The following is a 15,472-nucleotide window of genomic DNA, read 5'->3' as shown; positions in this document are numbered from 1 at the left end:
ATTTCTTCATTGTTTTACAATGACACGAAGTATTATCTCATCTTATCTTGCAGTCAGCAGTACATTATTCTATATAATAAAATGCCAACGCTGCTACTCCCTCTATTGGGAGGCTTCAGCGAGTCGATGACAATACTGTTACGTTACGTCATTTTGACAGGCTAAGAACCAGTACAAGATAAAATTCATTAAATCAGAATTGAAATGTTCAGAGCTTGATTCCGGCGATAGAACAAGTAATACGTATTGTATTGAATTACACATCGGAGACGAATGTGGATAGCGGTTCTGCAAGGCGGTTCAGAGACTTTTGCGGTGCCCTTTCTCAGGTGCTTGCTATCGAAGCCCCGAAATGTCACCGCACAATAAAGGTTGGCAATTTCCCCTAATGCGATTTACAGGAGCGCACGCCGTCTCTCTGATTTCGGCGGCTTAATAGCAGTTAGACGATCGTTGATATCCGCTTAGCTCCCCGCCGAGCGCTGATTACTGTGTCTTGATTTACGAGTGCAGACTCCGTGTTTCACAAGTACGTTTCCTGTCGGCTACATTTACGGTGATTCAGTCTAAAAAATGTTAGGATTAATAGCCCATAAATCTGTGCTTGAGTTTGTCCTAAAGGGTCCTCTGCAAATAAAACCTGTTTAGTGCAAATATTAGATGAATCGCATGATTAACCCCCATATGTACGTACACATCCTTTCTATTGGTCGATGAAAACCGGGATGTAGCATAGAAGGGTATAAACCTCAGATTTGGGATTTTCTGGGACCCTGACCATATTTTTTCAATCGTGGGATTGTCCTCCAGACTTCATGCAATACTGGGAAATGCTATGCAGCAGTCCTTAAGCGGGCGCGCGCTGCTGAAGGGGGCGGGGAAGTGCGTTGTGGGCTGAGCTTAATGCTGCTGGTGCTCAGGTCTGCCCTGTATAAATAAACAAAAAGCGTATGCCCTTTGTTAAGCCGAAAGTGGCCCTTGCACTCTCTCAAGGATGTCTAATTGGGCAACTGAGCCCATATTTAAAAATAAAAAAAATCAAACTTGGTATTAATACATTTTATGCTTTTATGTATTTTACCTTTCAGCTTTGCGCCCGCGCTCCAACAATAGCGCTCAGTTATCCCCCATATATCAAACATTGCTCTGGAGCTGCTTTGGATATAGCACATATTATATTGTACACTAAAATATTCGCCCTCCGTATATATACAGTACATAAGTGATCAGCCACTGACAGTTGGAAGTTGAGCGGTCCACCTTGGGGGGTGGTTCAGGTTGGTTTGCGAAAGCAAACGCCTTCTTTAATGGACAAGACCATGCTGCGCTGCAGGTGGGGCAGACGTAACAGGTGCAGAGAGAGTTACATTTGGGCGGGGTGTGTTCAAATTGAAATCTAAATTGTAGTGTAAAAATAAAGCAGCCAGTATTTACTCTGCACAGAAACAAAATAATACCGCTTTCAGACTGCACTAAAGACCCAGGTTATTGCCGTGTCTCTCTCTCTCTCCCTCTCTGCACATGTTACATCTGCCCCACCTGCAATGCAGCATGGTTTTGTCCATTAACAAGGGAGTTTGCTTTTGCAAACCAACTTGAATCACCCCCCTTGTCTGTTGTAATTTTCTTGTTTCTTCTCATTCTGCCGTCCTAGGCTGCTTTTAGACTCCCTGACTGCCAATGGTACCAAGCTGATGCACTAAGGACAAACCACCAACCTGCTTTCCCCCAATAAGCACTGAAGCTTTACATCTCATCAACATGCATCTGACCTTATTTATTTCTCTGGTCTTTCCTGGTTTATCTGCTCCAGAGGGAATTATCACATTATAGAATGGGGATTGGGGTTAGGGGACTCTGATTACTCTCTGTATACGCAGACCGTAGACGATAAATCATTCCTCGTCTGTTAGGGAACTATTCATGAATAAAGTCTTCACTTTTTGTTTTATAATGAGCAAGCATTAATTTGATTTGTTTTGATGGCAAAACCCAGTAATGAAATTGGCTAACTTTTTCTTTTTAGAAAGGATCTGTCCCATCTCTTGTCCGCCAAGTTGGCCGCGAATGCATCAAACGGAGGCTTAAAGAAGAAAATCAAGAAGGAGGGGAAATCAATGGAGAAGTTCCTGGTAAAAACAGAGGCGGAAACGCCCGATAGAACTTTGGGGAAACCGTCAGATAGAAATCTGTTGTCTATGACGACCTCCGCTGTCAAGGTCAAGGAGGACCCTGATGGTGAGGATGCGGATGCGATGGATTGCTCTGCTCCTAGTTTACCTTCCACATCACACGGGAAAGTAAAAGGTAATCACCAGTGCTACTTTCTAATTTCACGGATATATGTGATTGACGTGCGCTTCATTGATCAGTGGGCCCAGTGTCTGCTGGGTCCCTAATACCCAATATACGTGCAAATCTTCCCTGATATTTGCTTGTGTTAACTAATAGAAATGCTGGGAATTGATACAAGATCTAAGCAGCAATGGCCTCCAGCGCAGCGACCGTACTGAGTCTTTAATTGAAAAGCTCATGGTCCTGTCTATCACTGTCGTCTCCGCCGGCACCACAGACGGAGCCGGCCGGGAGGCCTGTGATGTGAGGTTTCCGTGTGAACTGAAGGAACAAATAGCATTGATCTAGTACCTTGTCTTGCAGTGGAATGCCCGGTGTGCGGAGTTGGCATCCTGGAACAGTACATTAACACCCACTTGGACGGCTGCCTCACAAGAGATGAGAAGAAGAAGAGTCTACGCAGGTAAGGGCAATAATGACACGGGTCTGTGTGTAACCTCAATCTGCTGTTAGACTCCACCACCGACAGGGAGACTAAGCTGCAGCTTATTAATGTGACGTCCTCACCAGAACTTGTATCTGGCCTCTGTCCTTGCATTATACAGAGCAGAGGTAACTCGGGCCTTCTTACAAAGCTTGTTACGGAGCCATATTCCAAGATATTTCAACAGTCCCAACTACCTTTTGCGCTGCCACAGTGTTACCGTAGAGGATGCTACACAGTTCCAATAGGGCAAAGGTGTTGGGGAGAAAGTTTTATCCCTCCTCTCCGTCTTAGGCCTTGGCCACACATAGTGGCCAAGCGGCTCCCATTCAGCGCGACTCGCTTGGCCGCAAGGAGCCTGCTCACACATTAGTGGCGGGGATTTCGTGACAAACACATATATTACAATTAGGGAAGCCAATCCCGGGGCATTTTTTCAATCCCGGGATTCGGGATTGAAAAATGCTCAATCCCGGGATTGGCTTCCCTAATTTGAAAAAAAAAAAACGCCCGGGCCACCCTGCACATTCACAGAACTTACATTTGCGGGTGCTGGGTGGGTGGGTGGGCGAGCGTGCAGATATTGCTGGGAGCCGGGTGGGCTGCAGGTATGTCCGCGGGGCGGGTGGGCAGCTTAAGCTGGGCGGGTGGGCAGCTTCGGGTGGGCAGCTTCAGCTGGGCGGCTGGGTAGCTGTTCGGGTGGTCGTGTAGCTTGGCGGGTGGGCGGGCGTGTGCTGTGTGCTGATAAGCCGGGTTGCTGGGTGTGTGGGCGGCTCCGCTGTGTGGCCTGCGCAGCGTGACAGCTGACCTCATCACGCTGCGCAGGCCGCACGCCGGGTATGGGAGAAGCCGGGCAGCATTTTCCAGAGCACAATGGTGCTGCATTGTAAATGGCAGGTGGACTTTTGCCCTATCACTCCGAAACGAAGCAACCCATTACAACGGCAGCACAGAATAAAAGTTGTCCTTGTGCTATTCATATATACAATAGATTCATATACTTATTACGTTGATACTGTTAAGTTGCCAAGAAACATGCATAAAAATTAGCAACACATATAATCAAACAAAGCAATATACATTTTATCCTGTAATATATATATATATATATATATATATATATATATATATATATATATATATATATATATATTACAGGATAAAATGTATATTGCTTTGTTTAATTATATGTGTTGCTAATTTTTATGCATGTTTCTTGGCAACTTAACAGTATCAACGTAATAAGTATATTAATCTATTGTATATCTCATATATTAAGCTACATGTGTCAATCATTCTGGAAGTGTGTCTATAACGCTGGGCGGAGTCCAGGCTCAATCAGAGCCTCTTTTACTCCGCCCACACACAGTCCCAGAATGACAGACTGCCAGAGCTGTCCCGTCCCTACAAGCCCCCTATGCTCAACAAGTCCCCTTCCCTCCCACCACCACCGCTAAACAGCTTACCCGGGTACAGATGGGGCATTCGCGCAGGAAGCGGTTCTTTTGGACGGATCCGACAAACAAGTGAGTGAGCCGCCGCTCCCAAACAGGTGAACCGTCATTCTTTCAGTTCCGTTTTCCATTACAATGCATTTGCCTGAGCTCAGCACTGCCACCTGTGGCAGCTGAGATGTACTGACTCTGGAGACTGAGTACTGTGCTGCGACTGCAAGTGAGAGAAACAATCACAAGGCTGCTGCTGCTAGGGATGGCCATCGGTGCAGACGCCATCGATGGTTGCAATCGATGGCGATTCTGCACCCAGCCATGGATTAGTGTTTTACTCGGTCATGTATGTTCTTATTTGTTCAGCTCACTGTTTAAAAAAAAAAAGACTCTTGCTTTTACCGTTTACGCCAATAAAAGATTGTACAACAAATAATGCTGCGTTATTATCCAATTACCCCATTTTAAAAGCCAGTTGGTGATCCGTGCAAAAAACCCGGATCTTCGCACAGATTGATCCCCTGATCCCAGCTCTTTTTAGTGACCCATTCTGCCCATCTCTATTCCCGTCCATGTATATCACTAAGCAAGTCCCCGCCCAAAACCAACCGTCCCTGTCACCGTCCACCCCGCTGCTGCTTAAAAGCTGACCCGGCCAGGTAAGTGTGTGTGTGTCCGAAACAAGTCCCCCCCCCCCCAGACCCGACTGTCCCAGTCACCCCCCACCCCGCTCCATCTCACACCGCTAAACACCTACCCCGCCCAGGTATATCACTGAGCAAGTCCCCGCCCAGAAACCCCCGTCCCTGTCACCACCCACCCCACCCCCCTCTCCCACCACCACTAAACAACTGTGTCCGGAGAAAGTCCCCGCACAAACCCGGCTGTCCCAGTCACGCACCACCCGCTCCCATCTCCCACCAACACTAAACACCCACAACTCCTACACCACCAGTGTTTCCCCACCCGCCCCTCCTGCACAAACCATACTTCACGCAATAACTGCTTTCCCCGGTTAAGGGGCGGAGGCCCTTAAAACGATGTGAAGAGCGCCCGTAGGGCGTGTATTTAAATATATTATTATAGAAAAAGGTTTCACAATCTGAATTTTGCAGTTTCACTTGTTATGCCCTTGTATCTCCTAACACAGCCCAGGAGTAATCGGGACCCTGTTACTGATTTATGATGCAGCGATAACTCAGAATATGTGAGAGTGGATAGGTGAGAGGTCACCTGCTCGGATTGAGAGCCTGGAACTAATCCAGGTCCATACCAGGAAATCCAGTGATTCCCAGCAGCGGTATCCAACCTAATGTGTGATTTGTGAGCTATGGGACTCTGTAGGCGCTGTGCATAAATTATTGTTGGCTTCCATCGTGCCTGCATACTGCGCCGCTCTGTTTATATCCGAGCACCGCGCCGCGGCAGAGGAGTGATCCGGTAGGACATTACGTCGGGACAATTACCAAATTACCACTTACCCAAACCAGTGCGTATTTGGACCCGGAGTACCCAGATGTTAGCAACGTAAACCACTGATGGATTATAGACACCGCATGTTTCCCGTCCAGCATGGCAATTGGCTGACACCCATCCTTTAGGCAATCTGGTGAGAGGAGGTATAAAAATGCTCTGCGCAGTGGGAGATGACGCAGCGCGTTCTGCAAAGTGCAATGGTGTGTCTATGGCCAGGCTTGCAAGCACTGGATAGCCTCTGCAGAGCATCTGGCGTTGAAGCGCCTTGTTCCTAGCCCGTGGTGCGATCTCTGTCCGCGTTCCTGGTTGCTTTGTATGTAGCGTTGCGTGTGCTGCACTGGGATGTGTATTACTCCAGCAGGGAATTGCCTCCTGTCGGACCTTGGCAGGGGACTTGTTGTCAGTTGCTTCAAGCGTAATGTTTCTGTTTGATACCGGCTGGTATTTGCGGCCTGTGTCGGAAAGGGGACATTCTCCTGCTCTAAATAAAACCTCTTTGTTTTCCTGTTTATACGCAGGATTATAAAACATTTTCTTTTTGTTTTAAGGGTCATTTGTTTGGATGATTTGTGGGGATGGTTTGTTTTTCCATTGTAAGTGGTGTGACTTGGAAAAAATGTAAAACGAAAACTGCAGATAACTCCGGAGTCGTGTGAATGTGGCCCCAACGGGAGAGGCAGCGCTGACAGCCTGAGAATAGGTCTCATCCTCCGATGTTTGACCTGTCCCCATTATAATGGAAGCTTTCAGTTAACACTCTGCATGGTTGAAGCGATGGTTAGCGATGTGGGCGCTGGCGGGTGCAGAGTTGGTGCAATGTGTCCTCATTGTTTATTGGTACCTGCCCTGGCCACATGTAAGTGATATGGACGGTCCTTCCAGGCTGGTGTCTGCACTTCTGCGGTCACACCTCACCTGTGTACACCTTAGGGTTACGCGCTCACACCTCACCTGTGTACACCTTAGGGATACGCGCTTACACCTCACCTGTGTACACCTTAGGGGTACGCGCTCACACCTCACCTCTGTAGACCTTAGGGGTACGCGCTCGCACCTCACCTGTGTACACCTTAGGGGTACGCGCTCACACCTCACCTGTGTACACCTTAGGGGTACGCGCTCACACCTCACCTGTGTACACCTTAGGGGTACGCGCTCGCACCTCACCTGTGTACACCTTAGGGGTACTCGCTCGCACCTCACCTGTGTACACCTTAGGGGTACTCGCTCGCACCTCACCTGTGTACACCTTAGGGGTACGCGCTCGCACCTCACCTGTGTACACCTTAGGGGTACGCGCTCGCACCTCACCTGTGTACACCTATGAGGTACGCGCTCGCACCTCACCTGTGTACACCTTAGGGGTACGCGGTTGCACCTCACCTGTGTAAACCTTAGGGGTACGCGGTCACACCTCACCTGTGTACACATTAGGGGTACGTGGTCACACCTCACCTGTGTACATATTAGGGGTACGCGCTCGCACCTCACCTGTGTACATATTAAGGGTATGTATTTATAGTGCCTGTATACTATTGCTGCAGTCTGCCAAACGTTTCAGGAATAACGTGCGCTGTGCTGGAAATGGAATTGGGTCACCCCTGCAGCAATCTGATTTGGGTCATGCAACGCTCCAAAACTTCTACCGCCATCTGATCATGCTAATGTTCCTACTTTCTCTGTATCCTGACTCCGGCCTTCTAGAAGAATTGTATCCAGGGCCCCATATTGCCGTCCTGCTTTCCCACAATCTGGGGAGATACATCTAATGGCGTTATATATATCTCCTTAGTTGTCCCGTGGCCCACATAAATTCCTTGCCGGTGGCATTGCAGAGCCGGTGATGTGTACAGAGCCATCTGTCTCCCTGGCACCGAGATCAAGCACTCAGCCAGTTCCACGTTCTGTACACTTGTAAAACACTTTGTATCTTTATATTTTATTCTGCAATGAATGTAAGCAAAGTGCGGAAGATCCAGCAACGTGCTTGGCTGTACGGGGGCGCATTGGCTGCAGGGGAAGCCGTGTATGAGCTGGTATGTTTACTAAGCTCTCTCTTTAATGGTTTCTAAAGTAAATATATCTGTACTTATGTTTTTATAGATTAGATGGTAGATCCTTTGTACTACAGAGGAGACAGAGTTCTGTTGAGGTGAAGGTGTAAATAATACATGTTACGGGAAAGAACAGTAACTAGATCATACGTGTAGAGGCCCTCTCACTAATTACTGAGCCTACGGGTGACCTGCGGCTGTTTTGAAGGTTTTCGGCCCGCCCTATACAGCCACCGATGTGTGTCATGTTCTTTTGGTCAGGCTTCTTTTGGTATAGTTTTTATTCTCGCAAACTGCACCTTTCAAAATCTGTGCAGTTCCTCTTTCCTGCCTGAGGTGTCACTCTTCTGTGGTTCTTCTAGCAGAATTTGGTCTGTATCTCTATCAGACCACAGCGAAGAGTGACACCTCAGGCAGGAAAGAGGAACTGCACGGATTTTGAAAGATGCAGGGTGCTGGAATGCACACTATTGGGATACTTTCAGATGTATCGGAATCTCTCCAGTGGGACTTTGCTGCCTGAGCGCTGTAACACGGCCAATCGTAGCGGTTACCGTTTCTCATTCGCTAAGAGCAAGGACAATAGTATAATATTGTTTATCTCACATTTCATATACATTCAGAGCTCAGTAATACAAATCCCTATCGCAGAACATAAACCATCTGCTACACATCAGCCAAATAAAAACAAAATAATCTTTCTTAAAAGTATTCAGTTTCTGCGCTTATTGTATATCCCCTGTTAGATTATTCCAGAGGCGCAAGACAAAATAAGCAGAAGAGATTTCTCCTTCTTACGTCTAACTCTATGAATAATAAATAGTCCGGAACCAGAAGTATTCAGAGTCCTATTAAGCTTATTGAAGGTCAACATATGGAAATTATATTTTTGACTCCGGCCTTCCCGGGACTTAAACACTGAAGGCTAAGCAACATTTGTAACTTATCTGTGACAGCATAGGGTGATCGGAAGACCCATCCGGACCTTTTGGGGGTTACCTGAGCCAATAGCTATGCCAGCCCTATCCTTGTGAGAACTGCGGTCACCCATCCTTGGCTTTCGCATCAGGATAGGGCGCGTCTCTGTGCAGGCGTCTGTAGCAAGTGTATTTTTCGGGCAAACTTTCCTCTGCCACCCACAACGCATTGTGAAGTATGCTAATAGTCACGTGTTCCTCCTGCATTCGGGATTATTCTATTCAATGGGCATCATTCTATTTCATCGGTCGCTCACCCCCCCCCCCACACACACTATACATTACTAAAACCTGCTATATCAGATACAAGAGAATTCAATACCACAACGGCTCTTGGAAAAAAGCTAGGTTTTAATATACCTGTTTTAGCCTTAAGGCATCTAAACCGCCTACCAGACGGCAAGAGTCTGAGCCGGGTGAGTCGGATCGGTACTCTTTACCTAGATGGGCGCCCGTCGTGGTGATCGCGGGTACATTTATGTCTGGCCGCGACGCGACCGACGCGATGCCCGCGATTTCCCTTTGAAACCCATGTTAAACATGGAAATCGTGTCGGTCGCGTCGCGGCCGGCCATAAATGTACCCGCGATGCCCGCGACGCGATGCTCCCGATTTGCCATAGGAATCAATGTTAAAAGGCCCGATGGACACGATTTTACTGTTCAATGCCTCAATGGACCCGATTTGGCCATAGGAATCAATGTTAAATGGGCCACAGAGCCCAAATAAGCACAATTAACCCTTAAATGTCCCCCCAAATTTTTAACGCCACACCACGATCCACGCCAACCTGAAGCGTGGCGAGCGCAGCGAGCCCGCGAGGGGCGGCGGTAAGCGTCCTCCGACCTTTTCATGCCCTACTATCCACTAGGGCGTGGAGTGAGAATAGAATAGTGTGGCGAGCCACCGAGCCCGAAGCGTGGCGAGGGGACGCGGATACCTTCACAGTTATACGCGTCCCCTCGCGGGCTTCACAGGTGTCGGTGGCGACGCGGACACCTGTGAAGCCCGCGAGGGGACGCGTTTACCTGTGAAGGTATCCGCGTCCCCTTGCGGGGCTCGCTGCGCTCGCCACGCTTCGGGCTCGGTGGCTCGCTGCGCTCGCCACACTATTCTATTCTCACTCCACGCCCTAGTGGATAGTAGGGCATGAAAAGGTCGGAGGACGCTTACCGCCGCCCCTCGCGGGCTTGCTGCGCTCGCCACGCTTCGGGTTGGCGTGGATCGTGGGGTGGCGTTAAAAATTTGGGGGGACATTTAAGGGTTAATTGTGCCTATTTGGGCTCTGTGGCCCATTTAACATTGATTCCTATGGCCAAATCGCGGGCATTGAGGCATTTTCCATGAAAATCGCGCTCAATCAGCCTTTTTAACATTGTTCCCTATGGGAAAATCGCGGTCATCGCGGGTAGCAGATTTTTATGTACCCGCGATTTACCCGCGATGGCCGCGATGCCCGCGATTTTTACCCCCGACGACCGCGATTTCAATCGCGGGCGCCCATCTAGGTCAAGAGTACCGTCGGATCCTTCAGAATACTCCGTGCCCGTCGTAAGCAACGTTTCTTCTCAATATCCGTCACCATTGGAAGAGAAGTCCCAACAATCCACTCAGCTGTCCTAACTACCCGCTGAACCGTCCTGCGTTCTGCTACTGTACAGCTCCCATGCCATACCGTAGCGCAGCTGGTTAAGATGCTTTCAATAGCACAGTGATAGAAGTTGTTCACTATATCTACCGAAAAGCGGTGTCTTTTTAGGACTCTCAGGGAAAAAAGGCGTTGATGAATCTTTTTAACCAAACAGCCTTTTTCAACATCCATTCCATCAATTTGAACAGGTTCATGTTGAGTTTTCAGTGTTTTCCTTAAATCAATGATGAGCTCTTTCATCTTACTGACATTAAGAAACAGATTATTCTCATTACACCAAGTAGCCAAGTGATGTATCTCCTCGGCTACTTGGTGTAATGAGAATTATCTGGTTCTTAATGTCAGTTAGACGAAAGAGCTGATGGGATGCTGTTAGATGTGAATGGTACTGGTGGTTGTGTGGGGGTCCTGAATATGATAGGCTTGCCTGAGTAGGTGAGTTTTCAGGGAACGCTTGAAATTTTGGAGGCTAGAGGAGAGTCTTCATGTGCGTGGAAGGGCATTCCATAGGGTGGGTGCTGCCTGACAAAAATCCTGCAAGTGTAAGTGGGAGCGAGTGTGGATGAGAGACGCGGATCTTGTGCAGAGCGGAGAGGTCAGGTTGGGAGATATTTTGAGATAAGTGAAGAGATATAAGTTGGTGTAGTCAGAGTAATGGCTTTTTATGTAAGTAGTAGTATTTTATATTGAATACTGTAATATACAGGCAACCAATGGAGGGACTGGCAGAGCGGATCAGCAGACGATGAGCGTCTTGCTAGGAAGATCAGCCTAGCAGCAGCATTTAGAATGGATTGCAGTGGTGAGAGTCTGTTCTTAGGAAGAGCAGTTAGGAGACTATTGCAATAATCAGTGCGCAATATAATCAGTGCATGGATAAGAGTTTTTGCAGTTTCTTGTGTAAGGTACGGACGAATTTTGGATGTTTTTTAGATGCACGTAACACGATTTGGACACAGATTGAATGTGAGGAATGAAGGACAGTTTAGAGTCGAGGATGACCCCTAGGCAGCGATCTTGTGGAGTAGGAATAATTGTTGTGTTCTCAACAGTGATAGAGATATTAGGTTGGTAACTGCTCTTGGCTGGTGGGAATATAATTAATTCTGTTTTGGAAATGTTGAGTTTAAGGTGGCGAGATGACATCCAAGATGAAATGGCAGAAAGACAATCAGAGACACGGAGCAATACTGATGGTGACAATTGCCGGGGAGGATAGATAGATTTGAGTATCATCAGCGTACAGGTGATACTGAAATCCAAAAGAGTTGATTAGTTTCCCAAGTGAGGAGGTATAGATTGATAAAAGCAGAGGATCTAAGACTGAACCTTGTGGTACTCCAACGGACAGAGGTAGTGAGGGGGAAGTAGAGTCAGAGAAGCAAACACTGAAAGAGCGATGTACATGCATATATAGTTACATAGTAGGTGAGGCTGAATAAAGACTTGCGTCCATCTAATTCAACCTATGTTTATAGTAGCTTATCCCTTGTTGTATAGTATGTTCTGATATTTTAAAGACAGATTGTTACTTATTCGTACCCATGGATGTTTTTAACCAATAATGTTTATCCAACCTTATTTTAAACATATTTATAGTGTCTGCCGACACCACTTCTCCAGGAAGAGAGTTCCAAAGTTTGACTGCTCTGACTGTAAAGAATTTTTTTCTTCTAGCTGAACAAAATCTTTTTTCTTCTAATCTAAACTCGTGCCCTCTCATCCTAGATTCCTGTCTAGCAGAAAAAAGGGTGTTTGACATTTCCATATATTGGCCCCTAATATATTTATACATGTTGAGCATGTCTCACCTTAAACATCTCGGGTGACATTCTATGTGATGAGATTTTTTCGCACGTTCAAAATCGCCCATTATCGCACTTTTTTAATATCGCATTTTTGCCGCGAATTCGAATATTTAATGAGGTGCGAATTCTGGAATGAAAAGTGTGATAATGTGCGAATTTTAGGGATGAAAATGTGCGAATTCAAGGAAATGTGCGATTTTTTTGTTCATAAAAAAAAAAAAAAAATTGGCGTGGGGTCCCCCCTCCTGAGCATAACCAGCCCCGGGCTCATTGAGCCGGGGCTGGTTCCAAAAATACGGGGGACAAAAAGCATAGGGGTCCCCCGTATTTCTGAAACCAGCCCCGGACTCTTGGACCGGTCCTGGTTCCAAAAATACGGGGGACAAAAAATCTCCAACAGCCCTCGGTGTCATGCCACAGCCGGGGGACACTTTTTATATAAGGTCCCCTGGCCGAAACATGAGCACCGTGGCTGGTCAGCCTTGGACGGGGTACTTGGAGGAGTGGGGACCCCTCCATAAAGGGGTCTCCCCCCCCCCCCCAGGCTTCACCTGTGTGTATGTTTTTTTAACATTCTTTTTACAGGTGGACTACAAGTCCCAGCGGGCCCATTAATGCCCCGCATGCTGGGACTTGTGGTTCTCCCAAGTCCCAGCATGCGGGGGAGGTCTGCTGGCACTTGTAGTTCTCCTGTATCAAGCAATGTTATGTATGGAAGATTTAACCCCATCAGGCCCGCGTCCACTGGCCAGGGACGCCGGTGACAGCCCCGGGCTTCAGCCCTGGACGGGTGAAGCCTGGGGGGGGGACCCCTTTATGGGGGAGTCCGCACTCCTCCAGGTACCCCGTCCAAGGCTGACCAGCCACGGTGCTCATGTTTCGGCCGGGGGACCTTATATAAAAAGTGTCCCCCGGCTGTGGCATGACACCGATTGCTGTTGGAGCCCGGTGCTGGTTTCAAAATACAGGGGACCCCCAGATTTTTTGTCCCCCGTATTTTTGGAACCAGGACCGGTCCAAGAGTCCGGGGCTGGTTTCAGAAATACGGGGGACCCCTATGCTTTTTGTCCCCCGTATTTTTGGAACCAGCCCCGGCTCAATGAGCCCGGGGCTGGTTATGCTCAGGAGGGGGGACCCCACGCCAATTTTTTTTGTCAAAAAACACTTTTCCACATTTTTTAACACAGGGCCATGCACAGATCTCTATGATCTGTGCAGGGTTCTAGCCAAATCGCATATCAGAACCTGGTCTGATTTTTTTGAGATTTTTAGACACATTTTTCAAATTCGCATCTCATTAAATATGCGAATTGTATACTTTTTAATGTGAAAACATCTGGATGCGAGTTCTAGCGAAAACTAAAAATCGCACTTTTAAAAAGTGCGATTTCACAGCAAAACCGCACTTTTTGCCGATTTTCGCATCTCATTAAATATGCGAATTAGGGAAAAAGTGCGAAAACGGCCGTTTTTGCGATAAAATTCGCCAAAGTCAGATTATCTCATCCCATAGAATGTCACCCCTCTTCTCTAGTGTAAATAGTCCCAGATGGCTCAATCTCTCCTCGTAGCTTAAATTCTCCATTCCCCTAATAAGCTTTGTTGCTCTTCTCTGGATTTTTTCTAATTCTACGACGTCCTTTTTATAGTGCGGGGCCCAGAACTGCACTCCGTACTCGAGGTGAGGTCTAACCAATGATTTGTACAGAGGTATAATTACTTTTGAGTCCCTAGTTTCCATGCCCCTTTTAATACATGCTAGAGTTTTATTGGCCTTTTTAGTTGCTATATTACATTGAGCACTACACCCCAGTTTGTTGTCTATTTGGACTCCTAGATCCTTTTCGGGTACTGAATTACCCAGTTCATCCCCGCTTAGGTTATAACTACAGGTTGAGTATCCCGTATCCGAGTATCCGTTATCCGAATTATTCCGAAAACCATACATTCCAGACAGTGAATAAAAAATATTTTTTTTGCTAAAAACTCACTGTGGACATTTGTAACAGCACTACTGGTGACATGATATGTAACTGCCACTATATATGTGCAAGAAAATGATTGCTTGGCATTCAAATTCAATATCTGAGATAGTACACAAATTTTGTTTCATGTTTTGAAACCTTGTTTTTTGAACAAATAAAATATATTTGTGTGTATTTTATGTGATAATAAAATATATGTGTGTATTTTATGTGTTTATACAGCATACATGCAAGATACTTCAAAATACATCATTGAAATATAAAAATATTCCGAAATACGGAATAATCCGTTATCCAAAATTCTCCTGGTCCCGAGCATTTTGGATACGGGATACTCAACCTGTAGCACACTGGTTATATCTCCCAAGGTGCATGACCTTGCATTTATCCACATTGAACCTCATCTTCCACTTTTTTGCCCACTCATCTAGATTGTCAAGATCATTTTGAAGCGCGGTGACCTCTTCTGATGATTTAATAACTCTGCTCAGTTTTGTATCGTCCGCAAAGATGAATACATTGCTGAGTAACCCCATCCCAATATCGTTAATAAAAATGTTAATCAAAATGAGCCCAAGAACCGAACCCAGTGGCACTCCACTTACTACTGATGTCATATTTGATACGGCACCATTCACAACCACTCTTTGTTCTCTATTACACAGCCAGTTCCCTACCCATCTGCAGATATTTGCCCCTAATCCCATATAGATAGAAGTTTAAATAAATATATATATTATTGCATGCGTGCGTGCTCCATAAAGGGAGAGGCTTGACAGTTTAGCGATTTCTCACCTGCTGGAGAGTACTTAGAATTCGCACCCCTCCCCCTTCCCAACTCACACGTTGTTAACCTTTCGTTATGTTTCTGGTTTGACTGTGTGACTGTAGTTTGTAGAATGTCTCTTCCACCTGTTCTGCAGTGGTTCTGTATAACCAGTAACACATGGTCAGGATTGGGCCGCACCTTGCAGATTAATAGCCGGATCCAGTTGTGGGTATAATGGTAGCAAACCCTACAAGGTGCAGCTAGCATCCTCTGAGCCGTGCTCTGTAAACGTACAGTGTGTGTGTGTGTATGTGTGTGTGTGTGTGTGTATGTGTGTATATATATATATATATATTTTCAGCAGAACCTCTGTAATGGTGCCCAGACACGTAACAATTATTGTATGGGTCACGCGATGCGATTTACATGCGTTGCGATCTAGTTCCAAAAGTATGTGCAGCACGTACTTTTCGATCTGTGCGATGGGGTGTGCTTGGGAGCGCACATCTCCTCGCACACGGCATT

The 15,472-nt window shown here is 46.7% G+C and overlaps 1 protein-coding gene across 3 annotated transcripts in view; it reads left to right on the top strand.

The window, feature by feature from the left end:
• The window catches only part of RAD18 (RAD18 E3 ubiquitin protein ligase), a 210,470-nt gene that overhangs the window by 65,315 nt on the left and 129,683 nt on the right, over window positions 1-15,472 (top strand). For all 3 annotated transcript variants that reach the window (XM_083155712.1, XM_083155711.1, XM_083155713.1), the window contains exons 5-6: window positions 2,027-2,307; window positions 2,659-2,758. In XM_083155712.1, coding sequence (XP_083011838.1) covers window positions 2,027-2,307; window positions 2,659-2,758 — 381 coding nt within the window. The remainder of the gene's footprint in view (window positions 1-2,026; window positions 2,308-2,658; window positions 2,759-15,472) is intronic.

The sequence above is a fragment of the Crinia signifera genome, chromosome 8 (assembly GCF_055691185.1).
Source record: "Crinia signifera chromosome 8, ASM5569118v1, whole genome shotgun sequence".
Taxonomy (NCBI): Eukaryota; Metazoa; Chordata; class Amphibia; order Anura; family Myobatrachidae; genus Crinia; species Crinia signifera.
Note: the sequence above shows the minus strand (reverse complement) of the source record. Positions and strands in the feature narration are given on the sequence as shown.